Raw genomic sequence first — 21,607 nt, forward strand, 5'->3', positions numbered from 1 at the left:
TTGAAATATCATTGATGTTCATAGCTATGCAGTGGTTATAACTGTCACTAGATAGGAAGGTTATTTAATGCACTGACAAATGCAAATAAAACATACTGCACATTAAAGAGAACTATTTTGGGGAGCAGAGTCCCTCCATCCCCATTGCCCTAGTCCTTCAGAAGGCAGAGGGCTGTGGGAGCACTGAGGATCTGCTCCCTCCTGTGCAGGGCTTCAGCCTCCACAAGGTGATCCCCACAGCACTGGGGCCTGTGTGCCTCTGCTCGCCAATTTCATCTTTGACTCTCAGCGCTGCTCTATATCTTCCCCAACCTTTCAGTTTACATTTTTATGTGCTGTGCAGAACCATTAATCTCCTCTTTAAAGACCTCTATGTATAGTCAGGGAGAGTGAGAGGTGTCTCAGCAGAGGAACAGCGGGGTCTGGGCCGAGGCGCTTCTAAATGGAAAAGCCTCTATGACAGAAGCTAAGCTGCTTGCTTTAATGAATACCTGGGACCTTGCCTTGCTGGAGGACCATTTATCACAGAGGGAGGTGGTGTGTAGGGGCCTGTGCTGTCCCTCTGGAGGAATCACTGGGTGCTGGTTTGACCTTGGAAGCACACATCCTTTTTAAGTCCATAATTTGTCTATGCCCAAGAACTTAGGTCCATCACCTGCAGACTCAAAGTGCGAATTTCCCACGTCCTTGGGGTTTTATGCTTTTATGTCCTTAGCAGCTAATATTAAAATACTAGCTTGTATCATTTGGTTATCACATTTGGAGAGGGGGAGGATCATCTCTGGGGAGTACAGAGCTCAGAGCTGTGCTGCCTGGCTGCTGGTCTCTGGTTACACGGAAGGACCTGCCCTAGCTGTCAAAAGCAGAGCCAGAGGCTGGCATTGGACCTAAGTATCAGTTTAGGATAATCTGAGGGACCAAGGCCACAGACTCAGAGCAGAGCAATCAAAAGGCTCTTCAGTCTCCTCAACACAGTAGGTGACTTTCAGACTCAGTGGCCTGCTTCAGCTCGCCCCTACCTTCCGGGGAATGGGCTTACCTGTTGACGTTCACGTTGCAGTGGTTGCCAGCCAAGGTGTTATTAGTGGAGGTGGCGAGGCGTGGGGCGCTCTCCTTCCTTCCCTGGGCCTTCTTTACCTCCCTGTAGTCATCTTCATTGTCGCACTGGATGATAATAAACAGAAGCCATTCAGCTTTGGGTTTATGCGTGACTTAGTGAAGGGAAAGATATCATGTTGTGATCAAAATAGGCATGATGAAGGCTGCGTAGTGTTCAGCTTTGCAGACTAGATCTGGTCTGAATTAGCCTGTGGCATCACTACCCCTCACCCCTTACTGGTATCAGAATAAAGTATACGCAGTGTGCTCTGCACAAGCTTGTTGGAGTAACCATGGTGAGAAACCCCAGCTCTGCCTCTTTAAAGTCATGTGTGCCTTTGGTGAACGGCAAGCAGTGGCTGTTGCCTGGTGTGCTTTACTTCCGGCCCCAAACACTTAAAAGTTCCTTTTGGTAAGATAGAACCTGTGTTGGGTTCTTGCTGCACAAATGTGTTTGACTCTACAGTGTCAGAGTACAATAGAAATCCACTCCCCAAAGTGGTACTCCTGGAGAGACAAGAGCTTAATCTAGGGTGGCATCCCCAGGGCTGTGCGGGGGCGTTTGCTAGGGGAAAACACAAGCGTAAAAGCCAGAGAGAACTCGACTCTTTTTAGCCAGGACTGTGTCATGCAGCCTCTGCCACCGAGATCTTCAAAGCTCATGTTGTTACAATGGCCCCATGAAGAGTCCAAAGCCAACTTTAAGTCCTTGGCTGTCAGTTATGAAGTATCGGTAGGGGGGCCCCAGCTGCGCCAGTCTGTGTAGAGAGTCTGGTTAGTCATTTGCCCTCTCCAGCCCTCCCGTGGGAAATGGGTGGCATAGGGACTGTGATGTTCTCTACTGAATGGGAGGCTAGTCCCCTTGTTCTTGGCAGACAGGCAACTGACACATTTGGTCCTGCAAAGGTAAAAGGTACTCGCTGCCAAGCCTGATGACCTGAGTTGAATTCCTAGGACCCATGTTGTGGAAATAAACAACTGACTCTCACAAATTTGTCTTCTGACCCTGATGTGTATGTGTGTGTGCGCACGCGTGTGTAAAAGCCTTTGCACACGTATTAAGAACAAAGGAAGAAGCTACCCCCCCCTTTGGTGGTCCTTCTTTTCCAAGGTTTTCAAGTTCTACTTGATAGGCATAAGCTTTTTAATGTCACTATGTGAAGAAAGACATTTTGTGTCTGAATCATAAATTCTCTTGCTGATAATAAAGATGACTGTAACCAGGAAAGACGATGCCTTTGACATATACCCTTCCAAAATGAGGAATACCTTCATTTTGGCCAGGAGGGTTGTCTTATAAACATTACTTCCAAGTCACCTTATTTAACCAGTCTCCCCTTTCCCCTGCATTCTGCCTGGATCTACACACGCAATAAATCTTGCGTATAATCATTTCTTCAGGCCAGGGGCAGTGCTTAAGTATCCACAGCTATAGGTGTGATGGCACTTCCTTATTGCATGTTTATAACAACTACTTATGCAGTTATTGGAGGACACACAACTGCAGACACCCACAGTCCAGACCAGCAGCTTGTTATCCGGGATCTACCCCTTGCCCCCCAGTGCAAAGCGAGACAGATGGACTGCTCCTCCCAACTCTATAGGCCTACCTTGCGTTTCCTCTTGGATTTTGGCAAAGTCTTTTCAGCAGGTGTGTCTAATGCATGACTGGCTGGGGCACTATCAGTGTCCTTGGCCGAAGGAGCACTCAAGACCCCAGGCTCCTGGGACAGGTGTTCTGGGATCCTGGACAGGAGAGTCAGGTCAATTTTGACCCAGAGAGACCTAACCTCATCGCTGTCCTTTAGCGGAGATAGCAGTTCATTCCTGCCAAAGGGGACCAGCGTGTAGAACTGTTCCTCTAGCTCCTTGGCAATGTCACTGGTGGTCCTGGCGTTGATGGAGCCCACAGAAGCCCGGGAGGTGCTGTTGCTGCTACTGCTGCTGCTGGCGGCCTCCTTCAGCCGCTGCTCGCTTCCAGTGGTGGTCGGAGCCTTGGACAGGACATACTCCTCTTGCTCCGACTCCAGGTCTGAGTCCGAGGAGGAAGAGGAAGACGAAGATTCTGTTTCAATAAACTCCTTGGATTTGGGGACGATTCTGCTCAGCCCCCTCGTGCGCCGCTTCTCACAGGTCACGGAGGAGCGCAGCTCCTTGCGGTGGCCTGTTCTGCTGTTACCGCAGGGCCTGGTTTTGGGGGGCTCTAGCGGTCCCACCACGCTCGCCCCCAGCGTGTCTGGGGCCACTGGCTCCTCAGGCCGGTGGCAGTTGGCACCGTCCCCGGCTGAGGTCCTCTCGGTGCGCCGGGTGGGCTTCTTGCCTGCTGACCTGCGGGTTGGCGCAGGCGCGCTCTCCGTGGGTGCGCTGGGCACCGCGGGTGGGAGGGCAGCTGCAGTCACAGCCACCGCAGCGGGTGGGGACTTTTGCTTTACACTTTTGCTGCCAGGGGCCTTGTTTGCGGTCCTCGGCCGCTGTTCCTCCTTGCAGGTGGTCTTGAGCTCCTTGTCCCTCAGGCTGGCTTGGCAGATCTCGGTAAGTTTCCCGCAGTCTTGCCCTTCATCTTTCACCGGCGGCGTGTAGTATTGATTCCTTTCCGGGCCGTGGCTTTCATTTTGGATCAGAATTGGCGGCTTGTGAGGATTAACTTTGTTTAGCCATTTATCCAGCTGCCACTTGTTAGAGGACGCAGGTTCGGCCTGAAAACAGAAAACCCGGAACAAACAACACAGCTTTTATAACAGGCTCACTTGAAAGGGGCCCTGGTTGTTTTGATCTTGACATTCTCTGCTAAGCAAAAGAAAATTGAATGGGCTGGCAACAAACAAAACGGAAACGCAGGTATGTGGGGCAGCGCTCTGCTGGTACAGAGGATGCCCAGCTGGCCCCTGGCTTCTCTGTATCCACGAAGCAGTTTCAAGTCCACTTAATAAAACAACAGGAAAGCAACGAACCTCCCCAGCGTACCGCTAGAACTTCTAAGTGTTAAACAGTTAGTTATGTGTATGCAAATACATCAATCGATGTATATTTACACATATACACCCAAATTTGAGATTAAATCTGAGATTCTATGAACTTAACTGGAAGGTCCTGAATATTAAAATGTTCTTTCTTTCTTTCTTTCTTTCTTTCTTTCTTTCTTTCTTTCTTTCTTTCTTTCTTTCATTTTTTTTTTTACTACTTATCTTTGGGAAAATCTCTGAACCCAGAACCCAGGCCCCCTACCCCATTAGTGTATAATTTATGCAGAGAAGCAAGTAAGCCCCAGGTATTAAACCACAAAAGCAGCAGCAACATTGAAGATGATGCCCGGTGTGCCCTATAAGCCCTGGCAGCCTGAGTCCGCCCCCAGCCTGCTTCTGCCAGCTCTGCCATGCTCTGCTAGGAATGTCTGGACACAGAAGACTCAGAAACCATTCCCAGAGACAGTTTTCTAACTTAGAGCAAATTGTGGGCATCACAGTTTTAAAATTCCGACCTACGGATCAGCTCATGCAGAAGGTGCATGGAATTCTCTGGAACAGAATAGGGAAAGGCTGGGTTGACACCCCTCCCCCAAGAGGTCCACAGTTTTGAGCTGAGTCTGTAAGGATTTATGTTCCAAACAGGTTAAAAATGAAGATTCCACAGAGAATGTTGGCTTCTAATAAAAGCTCACTTTGTAATGTTAGGATTCAATAAAATAAACAGAAATGGTGCCTTTTGAAAAGCATGGAACTTCAGTCCCAGATTTCTAATCTTCGACTGAGAATGACATGGGTCAAACATTTGAAGAATCAGCCATTATCTCCTTAATGTTTCTGTATGGTCTCTCCTCTCTGAATCCATGGCATTCGCTACTCCAGGGACCAGATACTAGAATAGAGGTTCTCAACCTCCCTAATCCTGTGATCCTTTAACACAGTTCCTCATGCTGTGGTGACCCCCAACCACAAAATTATTTTCATTGCTACTTCATAAGTGCAATTTGCTACTGTTATGAATCACAGCATAAATTTTTGTGTTTTCTAACAGTCTTAGGCAACCCCTGGGAAGGGGTCATTTCATCCCCAAAGGGGTCAAAAGCCATAGGCTGAGAACTACTGGTCTAGAACAAGCTTGTCTGTCTGGGTCAGGTCTATCACCTACCTATCTACCTATCTTATTCCTCATTTATCTCCTATCTACCTATTATCTATCTATCTATCTATCTACCACCAATCAATCAACCTATTTACCCACCTGTCTCCCTACCGTACTCATCATTTATTGTCTGTCTGTCCACCCATCACTCACCTGTCACCAACCTGTCAATCATCTATCATTGAGAAGGTGTACTGGGCCTTACGCATTCCAGGCAAACAATACCCCTGATCCCTACCTCCAGTCTCTTAGCTATCTTTCAAACTTTCCAGTCAAAAGCCTAGAGGCAGAATCAGTCAGGTTCTTCTCTGTGAGAGAAAGACATTTCTACTATAACCTCTTTCATCTCAAGATTTATTTTTCATAATGAGGTGCATATATATGGACAGCAGAGCTGGGTCTCTGGCTGTCGTTAGAGATCTAAGTGGACAGGGGAGAGTTGTGTCTGAGACACAAGGGTAGTAGAGGTGAGGGTAGAGGTTCAGGGTGGTGGGAAGCCCCTGATAACATTAGGGGATGGAGTGAGCATGTCACCAACCACAGCTGTGGTGGGGAGCAGGGACACCCCACTGCTCGTTCTTAGCAGATGAGATCGGCCTGATCTCCTTTATTCTGAATGCTTGGGGCCAGGAACTCTTTGGGCTTTATGTTGTTTTTGAATTTTGGAATATTTGTATATAATTATGAGATCATTTAGAGATGGAACCAAAGTCTAAACATAGAAGTCTTTAAACTTCATACATACCTGATTTTGTGTGTATGTGTGTGTGTGTGTGTGTGTTTGTATGGGTGTGCTCATGCATGTACATGTCCAAGTGTGTTTACGCACACACCACAGTATGCACGTGGAAGTCAGAGACAACCTCAGGTGTCAGTAACCATCTTCTACCTTGTTTGACACAGGTAGAAGTGGTGGTGTCTCTGCTGCCCATGGCTAGCTGGCTTGCCAGCTTCCTCCCATGGATTTTCCTGTGTCCACTTCCCATCTCTCTGCAGAAAGACTAGGGTTGCAGACGTGAGTTACCCCCATGCCAGACTTTCTGAGGTTCTGGGTCTCAGCTCCTCACCCTCACCCTCATGCAGCAAACACTTCACTTGCAGAACTATCCCCGCCCCTTGGTGGTAATGTTTCACAGTTTTAATGTGTACATACAACTGAGTGCTCTGCTGTGGAGTTTTCTACCAGTGGCCGCATGGCAGAGCTTAGTAGGTTGCAGATTTTAGAGCATCTGGATTTGGGTACTCAAGCTATTACCTTCCTGTTACCTCTGAGCATTACATGTGATTTTTATTTTATTTTATTTTATTTTCGTGGCTTCTCAAGAGAAAGGGAGGCAGAGAAGCCTGTAGAGGATGCCTGCCTGGCTTAGGCTGCAATGGCAGCAAACGGGACGATAGGAACAGAACAGCTTCTTGCCAAGGGGAACCTGTTGCTGTGTTTGGTTCCCCAACCCCCTTCCTCCCCAGGCTTCCACTGCTCTCAGCTCTTGTGTGAGGCAGACACAGCTGCATATGGGAAGAGTCACGCTGGAACTTCAGAGTGGGACCACTGATAGTGAATTGTAGAATTTCACGGGCCCATTGCCAGACGTACTCTGGGGTCATTTTTTTTTTTCCTTGTACTTGAGAGCTGAATGAATCAGTGTGAAGTATCATTTTCAACACAGCACTAAATCACATTCTCTTCCTCAAGGGTCTCCAATAACCTCCTACTGCCTCTTAGACAAAACCCAAATTCCCAGTCTGGCATTCAAGAGCCATCATCCTGGGATCACTTATCATTGACAGAGCACCTACATATGCCTCCCGCTTTGCATATATCATCCAATTTAATCTTTACAGATAAGAGATGCTATCTGTAATTTGTGGATGAGGCTTAGAGGTGCTCCGTGAGATGCCAAGGCTGCCTGGTTCCTAGTAACTTCATGCTTGCCTCCCAGGTATACAGAGCAAGTTCTCCACACAAGCTGCCCCCACCCCCAGTACTCTCTGAGTAGCCTTCCGTAAGGGATTTCAATCTTTTGAGAAATGTCAATCCTGAACCCAGAATGAGAGTTTTAGACAGACTTGTTGGAGAAAACATGACCCCTGCAAACAATGTCTGTTGGCCTCTACCTCGCCAAGCAGCATAGCCTTTCTGGTGTTTGTTCCTGGTGTGCGAGCGTCCCGTAGCTTCAACACTGTCCACACTGCTTTCCAGCTAGGACCTGATCTTTTTCATGCCTCGCAACAGCTCTGCCAGGCCTGGGAGCTTGATGGCAACGCCTCTGTTCTCAGAAGAACTGCGTATAGCTCTGTTCCTCACGGATTAGGGAGAAGTGCTGTAGCTGAAGCTACCGCGGTGGGTGGAGGCCACGGAATCTCAAACATCAGGTAATCAGGGGAAGACAAAGCCCGAGACTTCAAATCCTATCCCACAACCATGCACTGGGGATGCCCCATTTTCTGAGGCATTACTGAGGTTTCTGCCTGGGGTTTGCGTCTGTCTCCTGGGGGTTCACTGCCTGGCACGCACAGCTACAGCTCTCTGCCCTGATTCATCTTCTGCATGATTCACATACAAGGTCTCCACACACATCCCCACCCCATCTACTTCTTTACAGCACACACCACCACGTGCCCCTGAGGAATATGATTAACAAGAAGCCGAGCATCCATTAGCACGAGGAACACACTTCATGCTTCTGCTGGTTGTAAAGAAGAATCTGTAGTGTTCTTTTCTAACATGTACTTTCCGTTCAAGCCTTCCTTGAAGATCTGCATAGGTCAGATCCACTAGGGAAGAGCCACAAGGGAAAAAAAAGGTTTAGTGCAATATCTAGGTCGGGGGCTATCCAATATAAAGACAGACTTAACCTGCTTTATCCAAGAATTCACATGATGTGACCAGGGTCTTTCTATAGGGACTCTGGCAACTCTGGGCCAGGAAACCCTGTGTGCTGTCAGCATGGCAAAGGCATGGAAAATCAGCTTCCAACCCTGGAGAAGCACTAGTGTGAATAAGACTATGTCCAATGCCAGGAAAGTCCCTGAGAGAAAAACCAATAGAAAAAATCAGTTCAGCACAGGCCAGCGAAGAGGTGATTCACCGTGAGCGATGTGCATGCTGACAGACTCTCCTGTGCAGGCTCAGCAACCTGGCCTGGCCATGCTTCAGGGATTCATAAGCCATGAAACGGCTTTCAGCAATCATGTCCATAAAGAACAGTTCTTAGGTATGGCAGGATTCTCCCTGTCCAGTTAATTTAATTATTTATATAACAAGAAGCCTGTGATTGGACAGGGAAAAGGGAGGTGGAGTGAAGAGTTGCAGAGACTGAGACAGAGATGGAGCAGACAGGTAGGGGAGAAGGAAGCAAGATGGAGGACGGACAGATTCACCATGACTTTAGATAGCCACAGGTAGATATACTATCATATAGGGATAATAATTGGGGTAATTTGTCTAATCTAGGTGGGCAGCTTGTATCATCATCAATTGGCTCTGAAATCATTGTGTGGGCATCTTGTGAATTGAGAATTTATTGTTACATAAATCTGAATGGTTAATTATAAACTTCAAGAGTTTTGATTTTACCCATTACTGGTTATGGTGATATCTAACCTCGAGGTGGGCGGTCATTGAATGGGTCTGGTGTGGCAATGACTCGCCAAGGGAACTTAGCGAGTCAGCTGGAGATGCCTTGGGAGCCCTGGGCCAGAGAGTCTGCTGAGGTGAGAACACCCGGCTGTAGCCATGTGGCCCGCCAGTGCCCAGTGTAGCTCAGGAACTTGTCGGACCTTAGGGGCCTCAGTGGGGCCCACAGGGTTTTCTAAGCACTGCCACAGTGGAAGAAGACTTGTACATCAGAACATGAATGCTTCTGCTTCCTCTACTCCCATGAAAGGGTGGTCTGGAAGAGAAGCGAGGGCCACAGCTGTTTGCTTTTAAGGCAGTGTAAGTGGGTCTGAGGAGTGGACCGGGGAGTGTGGCTATCCAGAGCTGGTCTATCATGAGGGGCTTGTAATACAGGGCTCCATGCTGACAGGCAGAGTAGGCCAGCCACCTTTTAAGGAAGCAGGGTCTTACTGCTACTTAGCACTGTGATGTTCACCTACCTACAAACTGTTCCTTCCTACAGGCCGTGCGTCTACGTTAACCTTGGGGAAAAGGCTCAAAAAAATCCAACTCTTATTCCAACAAATACATGTCCCTTGCCAGCAGAAAGGGACACAGGGTAGTGTGCTTAATGCATTACTCGGCGTCTGCCTTCTCTCTACAGAGTAGGAAGGGAGTGGAGACCTCATATGCTCTCTAAGAACTTAAAAACTTCAGAGGTCCCCCTCTTTAGCCAGGGACCCCTGAGACTTTCAGAGAGAAATGGCAGGAGGCTCTATCCATCATCCAGAATTCCAGGGTTGATGCTGTTAGAGTGTCCTGCTGTTCTCAAGCAAAACTCTAGGAAACCCAGGAGCTCCAGGATTCAAATTTCAATGTGAAACCAAGACTTGTCACTTGTGATTTTAACCAGCAAAGTCACAAAGAGGAACCTGGATAGGAGGCACTTCATGGACCCCATGTCCTTCAGTTCACCCCCAGCCCAGCTCCTGCACTGGCCTGGGACCCAGTACCGTCTTCATCTCCTCTACTCTCCCTCTTTCTCTCCTTCCCCCTTCTGGCAATGGGGATTGAACACAGGACTTTGTACATGTCAGGCAAGTGCTCTAATTCCAGCTCTGTCATTTCTTATAATTCAATATTCTGAACTCTCTCAAAAAATTATAGCACAAGGTGGACACTTGTGCTATAATTTTAAAGTTCACTTACCTCCTGGATTTTATTCTCTTTAATTCTTACATTTTTTTTTTTCCATCTCAAATATCCCCCATGGGAATGTTAGCTCTGGGCACACAGGACACTTTCAGTCAGGTAACTGCTACATTCCCAGGCCAACACGGAGCACTGTGGCTGCCAGTCAACTAATGTTTACTGAGTGGATACAGAATGTATAAACGAATAATGAGGGAGGGGTCGTGGTTTAGTTTCTGGGAAGAGCCAGGTTAGAATGAATCGGTTAGCGCTGCTGAGGCCTTTGCTCTTATGTGAGAGGCAGACACAGCTGCACGGAGAGCTGGGCAGACAGGAGAGGACTTTGTGGAGAGGAGAGAAAACACTGGGGAGAAGGCTCATTTTAGGATGAATGGAAAGCTTTGCCTTGAAGCAGAGAGGTGCTGAGGAGGAAGGGAGGGTGTGGGGACATAAAACAAAAGCTGGCAGGGGTGTGAGGAACCCTCTCTGAGCCTGGAACCAGGACATAACTATTTCCATGTGTGGCACCTGGATGACGCAGGGTGTGGATGCCCTATACAGCGCTCTGTTCTCACCGCTGGACTTTTCAGGAGTGGGTCTGCACACTTAGGAATTTGGCCCCTTGGATGTGTGCAAAGCCTTTCACCCCACAACCTACAGGGATGTCAACTGTTTTTTGTTCACTATGTAGAAACCAAAGCCCACCCTTTCAGTTCCACAGGTCCAAGGAACGGGGTCTCTGCTCTCACCCAAGAACCTCTGGGCTCTGAATTACCCTTTATATCCCCCTTTCCACTGAAAGTAGAAACAGCAATGTTTTTATTGGTACCTTATAATGTTTTTATACGAGGCACCTAAAGCGTCCCTTTAGATACTGATCACAACTGTAAAAGGTTTCATTATTATTTGTAGGTGGTTGCTAATTTCCCCTTTATATTTTCACAAAGAAAAAACACTATAAAGGGAGTTTTATTAATATTTATAGCCCCGGTTCTTCTGATCCGTGACAAACTGCAGAAAGGTAATATTCTAAGCATGCCCGATGCATAAAACTCTTTGGCCTGTGATTTACGGGTGGTCACACTTCCCAAGCAACAAACTTCTCTGCCTAGTTATTGCCTGGGATGACCCTGAGGGGGAGAGACCCCAGCCTTAGGTTATTTCCTGTCAGTGATGTTTATAGCATGTGTGGAGATTTCTGGAAGCTGAACAACTATTTTTTTAGACAGTAAAAGCTGATGCTTTGCATGTGAAAGGAAGCAGTGTCATTGTGAGACAGGGAGGAGAGGACACAGTGGGGAGCAGAGCTGAAACCCTAAGGCCCGCAGGTTTTTCAGGCTGGGGACAGCAGGAGGGTGGGTAGGTAGGCAGGCAAGATGAAAGCCAGGGCTGGGGACTCAGGCCTCCAGTCAGCAGCCGCTGCCTACCTCAGGGCTGGAGCAGTGCGGAGGCTTGCTGCCCTCGCTCTCGCTCTCGCTGGAGCTGCTCTCCGTCTCGGAGTCGGAGCCGGAAGTGCTCTCTGAGTCGCTGGAGGAGCTGCTGCCGCCGCTGCTGCTGCTGCTGCCGCCCTTGCTGGAAGGCGCCGAACCTCTACAGTTGGTCTGCTGAACCACGGAGCTGCCAGTCCACCAGGCCCCCCCAAGAAGGAAAGGGAAAGAAAGCCAAATGAGCAAACAGGAAACACCAGCAGGCTGCCATCCTGGCAAAGGAAAGGGGAGGCACAGACTGCACACATCTGTCAAACAGGACCTGGACTCAGGACAACCATCAAGGCCCAGAGCAGCCAAAATCAGACAAAATTAGACCCAGAAATAAAACTGAGAGCGAACAGTGCCCACTCGCCATTGGGCACTGGTTTGATGCGTGGCTACTTAGAGGGAGGTGGTGTGGTACTCTCGGATTATTTCAAGGTCGCTGCTGTTCTGAGAGTGGCTTTTCAAATGCGCCTCTGACTCTAAAAACCCATACAGATTCGAGGGAATCCAAAGACCTCAGAATATTTTGCAAACCGTCAAAAATAACTCTGTTTTTGCTTTAGAGGAAAATGTCTAATGGCAAGGGAACTGCAGAAAGGCCACAGGGTTCTGCTGTGAGCCTTCATGGCTGCTGGAAGATTCCACAGATGTGGTGACTGTCAAAAGTTAGACATCTTGCTTCCCTCCGTTTTTCCATTGTAGAGTCCAGTGCTGTGGTCATTATGGACGCTGGCATGGTGTGTGAACAGTAGCTTTGCAGTCCTTCACAAAAGAGCTGATGATCTTTCACAACATTAAAAAAAAAAATCACTCCTATAGCAGGTAGAAATGGCATCCTTGGCTGACACCTGATAATTACACGTGTGCTAGAACCTGCCATGTTGTCCCTATATTTTCAACAGGAAAATTCGATCCACACTTTTTGAAATGGTCGCTCACCAGAGACAAAAAAATCAGATATCACATGTCTATCAAAGAGTGCATAAGTCAAAAAGAAAACATTAGTGCGCTCACACATTCACTGAAACATTCACGGATGCGTCCCTCATAGGTTAAATTCTAACTCAGAAAATGCTGGTCACCTTTGAAGTACTGAGTTAGCAAAGAGTTGTTGGTCACTTCCCAACTGCGACCAGGGCTTCAACAGGGCTGACTTCCACGGAGGATTTGGCTTTGGAGCTCCTTAGGGTTTATGGTCTCAAGTGCCAAGGAGACTGGACATGGCTTAGGACCCCTTCACCCATCCCTTAAACCTCAGAATGTTGTCTAAGGGTGATCTCAGAAGCTCCCCTTTGTGGAGGCCGGGGGGAGGGAAATACTGCAGTCTCTGCTTCTCTCATAGAAGCCACAGGAAAGGAGAGTCTTGGGGACTCTGGCAATGAAAAGCACCTTTCTGAATGACGGACTTAGGGGAAAGTGGAGTTCAAACATAAACAAATCCATTGGTTTTTCACTCCTCCCTGCCAAAGTCACGAATCGTACATCCACACATACTATCTGCTTGAATCCTTCAACATCAGACAACTGCAGGCTCACACCTTGTCTCTGCTGCAGAGATTTCTATTTTCATCCTGTTATTGGTGTCTGGCATCGAGGAAAGATCTTAGATTTTGAGATGGAGAGGAGAAGGAATAGTTCATAAAACATATCTTTTTCCTCAGGATGAAAATCTACCTCCTAGGTGGCTGAATGAAGTGGGGTGGGGCTTGTATTCAGTTGACATGACATCTGGGATCTGCACTAATATTTTTTTTTTTTTTGGCCCACTAAAACACTGGGACACACACACACACACACACACACACACACACACACACACACACACACACAGAGCACGTGGGACCATGCTACCAGACAGGCATCAGAACTGATAAGGTTGAATGAGCTCAAATCCAGGGATTCTCAGAGATTTGAGAATGGTAAGAGTGAAGCCTAACTGTCTCTGTACCTGGTCTGGAATGACCAGATCTAGGTCTAATGAGGGATCTAGATAGTCTCGAGCCTTCCCTTCCTGGATATTCCTTTCCCACAAAAGGTATATAGTCCCTAGGTCACCCTGAATAAGTGTATGTGTTTACATCCACCATCAAATAAAACAATATGTACAAGCAAGGATCGTCTCAAAGAACTGCTTCATTAAGGATTGCAGCAGGGAAGGCCTTCCACTAAAGAGATGCCCGAGGAAGGTTTTTTCTCTTTCAGCACCTCTAGTACACTTGGCCCTTGCTCCCAATCAGACTGGATTCTGCTCATCCTGGGTTCCATCGAAACTCCCACCCCTGCACCTTTGCCTGATGCACAGGCACCCTGAGGGAAAGGTAGACTTCAGACCCCTGGTTCCCGACTCCCTCTCCCAGTGGTGAGCAGCATGCAGGTACCCAGAGTGGAGACTGGGAACCACTGTGGACTCCCCATTTCAACTTTACCCTGCCTCCTTCTAGTGTTTCCCACCCCTAGTACCTTTTCCCAGTAGAGAGATAGGATGCAGTATGACAGAAGCACACCCAGAGACACACACTCAGACACAGACACATCACATACACATACACACAGATACACACATACTTAGACACACTCAGACACACCCAGAGACACACCCAGACATACACACACACTCAGACACATGCACAGACTTACACACACAGAGACATACAGACACACATACACATATACTCAGACACATGCACACACACATATATACATATTCATACATACACAGGGACACACACACAGTTATGGAGACAAACACACAGATAGACAGACACAGAGACATACACAGACACACATAGACACACACACAGACATACACACACACACACACACACACACACACACACACACACACAGAGACACCATCAAAAGCAACAACACTACAAGTAAAGTTACACATAGTCTGGAAGCGTTTTCCTCATAAGAGGATGGTGCAAGCAGAGAGCAAGCAAAGATCATGCTCTAAAGCAGTGACTTCCAACCTGTGGGTCATGCTTTGGAGGGAGGGGGCCAAACCACTCTTTCACAGGGGTCGCCTAAGACCATCAGAAAACACGGATACTTATGATTTACAACAGTAGCAAAGTTAGTTATGAAGTAGCTGGGGGCTCCTACAACCTGCGGGACTGTAGTAAAGGCAGCACCAGGAAGGCTGAGAACTGCTGCTCTAGGGTGAGGTTTGCTGAAGGCTAGGAAATAAAGATGAACAAAGATGGTTTTGATCAGTTTTATAAGACTATGGCCAATGCCCTCCATAAACGCACATTGTGAATAACCTGTCCAAGTGCAGCAGAGGTCTCAGTGTATGGGTGGGACTCCGGTGGCCTGCACCGCACAGGGAGGGGCTGTCGCTTGAGAAGAAAGGTTTTCATTTCTGGGGATGTGCCATTTACACAGTCACAGGCTGCCTCCCTCTGTCACTACCCACCCCTTCTTCTTCATGGATGAGACGCGCCAGCCCAGGACGATGCGAACACAATCAGTGATCTGAAATAGGTTGGCAGAAAAGTCTCTCTACCCTGAATAAACAAACACATTTTAAATGGAAATTTTACTGGCATAACTAATTTTTTTTCTTTAAAAACATCTGGGAGAACCAAGGGCACAGATATTTTTTCACACCTGGCTTGTAAGGTCCGAGAGACTCACGATACGTCTGAGATCGTGAGTGAAGACTCAGACAGCCCTTTTATGATGGGTGTTTGGCTCGCTGGATTTAATGGTGAGGTGAGATAGGACTATGTACTTGGTAGGAACAGCACGTGAAATGTTCAAGCTGAATCTTTCCCTGGGCTTGTGACTTGTCCTCTGGAGATGCTGGGTATCAGCAGCGATGTTATCACAAGGGGACACAGTCAAGAGTCTTCAGTTGGTAGTGTTCATAGACTTAGTATGTTAACAATCTACACTGCTTTCAACTCAAGATGAATTTATCTGGATGTAATCCCAGAGGAAGCAAAAGAGCATTTGGTATTCATGTTCCTCTGTTCTGAAGAGAGAATGCATAGCCAAAAACCCTCCACCCATGTCTGGGCAGGGCTTAGAAGGACTCAGCCGGCTGTCAGACTGAGAGATCTATCCACGATCTATCCATCTAATCCTGTTCCACAAAGAGAGCTCTGCTGAGTGGCCTTCACAAGCATCCTTGGTGAACAACTGGTCACCCAGGCCAGCTGCCAGTGACTTCTCTAGCCCCGAGTGCATGCAGCTGCAGCTGCTTTGCCTGGGCTGGGCTGACGGTGGGGGTGACATGGGCTGATGGTGTGTGTGGGGGTGACAGTGGGGAATGGTCACTCAACTCCTACAGATGATCAAAAAAGAACTGGCTCAGAATAGTGAGGAAGGTTTTAGAGTCACGGAATTCAGGGGAATAAAAAAATCAGAAAAACCTTCTTGAAGGGCCACTATAGGCTTACACTTAAAAATCCCCAAATGAAAAGGCCAGTACATACCTGGGTGCTACGTTTATCAGGGATACTTTGAAAAGTAGACTAATAGGCCCAAGCTTGCCAAGTTTGGATCTCCAAGCATCCATCTACAAGCTGGGCAGGTGTGATGGTTTACCTGTAATCTCAGCACATGGGAGACAGAGCTGGTATCCTCTAGCAAGCTAGCTAGATTAGCCAAACCAGCAGTCTCTAGGTTTAGTGAGACACCCCTTTTCAGTAAATAAAGATAAAGAGACACCTGATGTCAGCCTTGACCCCCAACACACCACAGAACCAACACAAACAAAGCCTCTACAAATTAAAAGCAAAGTGTTTGGGTCACCAAAGCTTAGCACAGCTTGGCACAGTTGGGTATCCACAGGCAATTACAGAATGAATATCTAAATGGACCCCCCCATCACCAATTTAATTGATGTTGACAAACCAGATCTCATTTTCCACAAAGTTTTAAGATCTCCTGTCTCTAGTAACACAAACGTGAGAGGACTTCAGTACCTCTTGCTGTTTTCCAACTTTCAACATTTCTTTCTTTCAGAAATATGTTTTAAAATGCATTAGAAATTCCATTTACTATAACTCAAGCAGACCTCCCAGTAGAGTTTGTTTCTGTCTTCTATTGATTTCATGAACTGATCTGCTGGTGTTCTGAGTGGCTGCACTCAAATATTTCAAATGCACCTTTGAGAGATGCCTAGCTTTATTCTGGGGGATGTGTTTGCCAAATCCCTGCCTCTGTCGACATTGACACATCCCTTCTAGAATCTGGCCCAGGCTGAGTCTAAATACAGGTCATAAAGGAAAAGATGCTGAATGGAAAGAACACACCCTGGATCTCACAGTTAAGACTCAAGGTCTCATGCCTGCCTGAAATAAATACTCCCAAGCTGTCACAGCTTCCCAGGGACAAATGACGAGGCAGGGATTTCTGATGTCTCCTGGGATGGTGACACACATGCTGTAAACACTTAGTGCCTTAGTTTCCTCAAGGATTCCGTAACAACTCAACAAACGTGCCATCTCCCAGCCATCACCAGGGCCTGGGTTATGGCAGTCCTTCAGTGGTAACATCTCCATGGAGAGCAGCTGATCTGGAGCTTCCTCAAATCAGAACTGAGAGATGCGAGCAGGCCAAGGCAGTTCACTGTAGAAAGAATTCCCTTCCCAGATCCAAACTGACGGCACTGTAGTTTTATACCAAATCTTGTTTGCTTTCCTTCCCCGAGGAGCTACTTCTGTATTTTACATGGCTTGTGATGCTCCTCACGCTTGGCTCATGATCATGTCTCCAGCTCCATTTCAATGTGGCTGTCCCTGTACCACAACCAGTGTCCATTTTTCACCATCTTGGTGGCTGTGCCCCCATCCAAGCTGTGGGCTATGCACATGCTACACCCTGTGTCAGAAGTCCTTGTTCTCTCTCTTCTGGTTCTTCCTTTTACTATTCTCTGAGGACCAAGACACAGTGATACCCTCTCCTGCTGAGCTTCCCCTAATGCCCCGGTTTTCTCTGGCACATTGTTCACTGAGCTCCTGACCACTCTGATGATTGGAATCATTAGATTACCTGGGTCATAAGAAGATTTACCATAAACAGATCCCAAATAGACGTAGCTATGAAGTAGCTCAAGAGATGCACACCCCATCCCCCATAGTTTGTTTGTTTGTTTGCTTGTGATACTTTGAGGATGCCTAGGTTTCCATTTGTATACAGGTTGAAAATCGAAAAGCTAACATAGCAAGCAAGCGGCACAGAAAGAGTGACATATGCAGGCAGGTTGCCTGTTGTCCAGTGCTTTAATCCTGGACCCTGGGCTTCCAGTGGGGAAGCTGTGAGGCTGGAGAGTCTTGCATAGCTTAATGTGTCCCCATCCCCACAATCTCTCTGATATATAGATGTGAGAGTCCAGTAGGTATGTGGTGTTTAGACTTTCTGGAGGATGTCCCCAGTCCCAGTGGTTTTATCAGTTCTCCTGATTTGAGAATACTGATACCAATCTGAAGTTTTAACAACATGTCTCATCGCATCGTAGGCCACCTATAGGCCAGGGCACAGGACTGAGAATCACAGCTGATATCCGGTCAGTACTCTGAAAGTGTGAGTGGCTCTAGTTAGAGTGGACAGACTGACAGACACTCAGCTACAATTTCACCAGGGATTCAGACAAGCAGGCAATCACAATGAACTAATGCTCATGGCCTTCCTTTTAAAGAAAAGATTTATTCTTATTTATTTATTCATTTATCTATTTTATGTATGTATGTACGTATGTACGTATGTATTCTGTCTGATGTGGGTGCTGAGAACCAAGCTCTTAGCTCGTCCTTTTAACCACTGGGACATCTATCTCTCCAGCCTCTAACTTTCAAAAAAAAAAAAAAATTAAATAAATAAAAATTGCATTTTGAGATGATTAGTAAGTTACTGGAAACTGTAAAAATAGTAGTGATCTTCCATGTGTCCTTTGCCCAGTTTCCCCCAGTGGTTATATTTTAGGTAATAAGATGGATCAAAATATCAAACCAGAAAATGGCAATGGCACAGTGTGGGTGCAGTTCTGAGTTGTATAAAACCAGAAAATGGCAATGGCACAATGTGCATACAGCTCTGGGTTGTATCACATGCTTGGATTCCTGCCAACACATGGGTGTGCCATCGCTAAACTCATATCTCAGAACCATAGCTTCTTCTCTGCCTCTGCAGAGCTGTGCTAATTCCTGACAAACATTGACCTGTTCTCACCTCTAAAACTCTGTTGTTTTGTAAATTATACACTTCATATAGTCTAACTCCTTTTAAAAATAAGATTTATTCCAATCAGCTTACCTATGGATGTATTACTTTAAAAATACAATTGCCACATATTCTGAGACCCATCCAAGTTACTGAGCAGTATTCCATGGTCATTTAGCCATCTACCCACGGAGGGACATTTTGGTTGTTCCTAGTGTTATGCCATTAAAAATAAAGTTGCTAGCAATGTTTTTGTATAGGGTCCTGTGCAGATGTAAATATCCATTTCTCTGTGACTTATGTCAAGGAATGTGATGACTAAGTTGTATGATAATTGTCATGCATTCAACTACTTGAACACTTAAAAATTCTTTTTATTTTGTTTAAGTGTTTTGCCTGCATATATGGAATTACAGATGCTTGTAAGCTGCCATGTGGGTGCTGGGAATCAAACCTGGATCCTCTGAAAGAACAATCAGTGCTCCTAACCACTGAGTCATGTCTCAAGATCTTGAATACTTTAATATTTATTTCCTCTTTATGCTGTTGTTTGGTGCTAACCTCTCATGAGAATTGAGTTGTTGATCACCACGTCATGTTGTGCTCAACCCGTGGGAACTCATTTTGCTTTTAAGTTGACTTTACTTGGCACTAATATGGCTATCTCTTTCTCTCTTTTTTGGTTAATTTCTATTTCTTTTAAATTAAATAACCTTATAGCTGTATATCCTTATGAATTGCATGATGATGTTTCAATACATGCATCCACTATGTAATATTCAAACCAGGTAATGGTATTTCTAATGTTGCTTCAACAATCAGCTGCATCTTACAAAGTTTATAAGATGAAATGTGGGATTAAAAGGACTAAAATTCATTATATAGGTGTATAAAATGTATGTAAACAACATTTCAAAGAAAAAATAATAAATATATAAGAATACGAAGGGGGAAGGAACATTTCTTGTAATTATGCTTCTATGTAAACATGTTCTGTTTTCTGGATTTGTCAAGGTCCCTTCCTCCCTCATTGAAGGCCCTTTTCAGCAGTCTTTAGCCTTTAGGTTAGTTGTGGTGGTTTTCCTTAAGAAGTGTCTGCTATTCCTGAAGGATTTCTCTGTATGCAGAATGACATATGGACAGTTTTCTTGGTTTAGCACTTAAGTGATGTGTAACTTTCTTGATATCTCCAGGTTTCAGAGTCCTGTGTCACTGCAATGGCTGGAACTGTGGCCCTGACATGCCAAGTATTTGCCTCTCACTGCTTAAAAAAGAATCTATCTATAAAGACAGGGTCTCATGTAGCCCAGGCAGGCCTCAGACTTATTTTATAGCTAAGGAGGATGACTTTGATCTTCTGGTCCTTCTCTGCCTCTGCCTCTTGAGTGCTGGGATTCCAGGCATGTGCCATCTCTGCAGGTTTATATGGTGCTGGGGTGTGAACCCAGGCTTTGCACATGCTGGGCAAACATCCTAACCACTGTGCTGCAGGTCTTCCGCTGTTGGAAGTTCGACTGTGCTGTGATGTCTGACTGTTGCTGCATACACACCCTTGGGCATGTGCTAAGGAGTTTCCAGAAGGGTCAAGAAGAGAGGATGCATGCAGGCCCCAGGTTGAGTAAAGGGGGTGGGAAGAACAGTCATCGGCTTCCTGACTGTGGACACACTGTGGCCAGCTGCCTCGTCTTCCTGCTTCTGTAGCTATAGCTAATCTCTTTACTGTACCTTCCCTGCCACCAATGGACGACTGTTCCCTCAAATTATGAGCTAAGATGAACCTTCCTTTCTTAAGGTCATTTTGTCACATGCTTTGTCCAGCAATGAGAACAGCAGCCAACTCACGTGCCTCCACCTGGATTTCTTTGGCTTCATCCTACCTGGGGTTTGTTTAGCTCTTGGGACTTATAGGTTTATTTGTTTTGTAAAAAATGAAAATTTTTAAATATTCATTTTATTTTGAACACTTTCTGAACCAGTTTTTCAGCCCCACACCCTTTCTTCACTCTTTTTGGAACCCTCATGATACATATGTATATGTATACATATGTCCAGGTTTTATGATCCTGTTACAGACTTCCTGAGTTAAAGGCTAACACCTGGGATGGTCACATCACCTCTCAGCACACCACACCACACTTGCGGGCCTTCAGCACCGTTTCCATTTTTAACTTTCTAAACGTATGTTCATGAACAGCTTTTAGGTCAAATCTTAGATCAAGTATTTACTCAGAGATTGCTTTTTCACTATGGGATGTTGCTATACCGAGGTTTAAAAAAAGGATAGGATGGGGATGTGGGTCAGCATGAGAGAATTTGAAGCCTGGAGGACACCCTGGGAGCTCTTATGGAAGAACACGGAAGAGGTGATGTGCAGCGGCAGGCAGCATGGCTCCTGTACAGTGGGTGGAAACTGGGTATGGCTTGGGTGGAGGTGAAAGCTATAAAGTAGACTTATATAGCACTGCCCAGGTCCCAGAGGGGTCCAGAACCTTCTGCTGCCCTTAGGGAAGGATAAAAATTGACAGCAAAGAAATTCAGCAATACAGACAGTCCATAAACTTGGACATTAATCATTCTATTGGAGCAGCTGGGATTTTTTTTGACACAAGCCACCAAGTCCAGAGAAGTGGCTCAGGCCACGGAGCTACGTGCATAGTCCTGCTGAGAATTCGAGGCTGTGTCCATATGCCAGCGTGGGAAAAGCTTGGGGGTTAAGGCTTGGCCAGTAGTTTCAGATACCAGAGAGCAGAGATGTCACCTCTGGGTCCCTGGTCATGCCTGGGTTTGTTTTCTTTATAACGCTCTGCTCTTGCAGGTGAGTCGGGCACCAGGGCTTAGGAATCTGCCTCAGCAGTGCCTCTAAAGAGTTCTTGAGCTTAAGAGTCTTGGGGTCATGGCACCTCTATCTGACTCATGGGTTAAGAAACACATGTTCTTGTGTTCTGGGATAGCC

At 46.5% G+C, this 21,607-nt stretch overlaps 1 protein-coding gene across 4 annotated transcripts in view; it reads right to left on the reverse strand.

Annotated features, from left to right (window-relative positions):
• Positions 1-21,607, reverse strand: part of Aff3 (AF4/FMR2 family member 3) — a 448,844-nt gene that overhangs the window by 30,201 nt on the left and 397,036 nt on the right. For all 4 annotated transcript variants that reach the window (XM_021197941.2, XM_021197940.2, XM_029538747.1 and 1 more), the window contains 3 exons: positions 11,437-11,626; positions 2,709-3,794; positions 1,040-1,164 (listed from right to left, as the gene is read on the reverse strand). In XM_021197941.2, the coding sequence (XP_021053600.1) occupies positions 1,040-1,164; positions 2,709-3,794; positions 11,437-11,626 (1,401 nt within the window). The remainder of the gene's footprint in view (positions 1-1,039; positions 1,165-2,708; positions 3,795-11,436; positions 11,627-21,607) is intronic.

This window comes from Mus pahari, chromosome 5 (assembly GCF_900095145.1).
Source record: "Mus pahari chromosome 5, PAHARI_EIJ_v1.1, whole genome shotgun sequence".
NCBI lineage: Eukaryota > Metazoa > Chordata > Mammalia > Rodentia > Muridae > Mus > Mus pahari.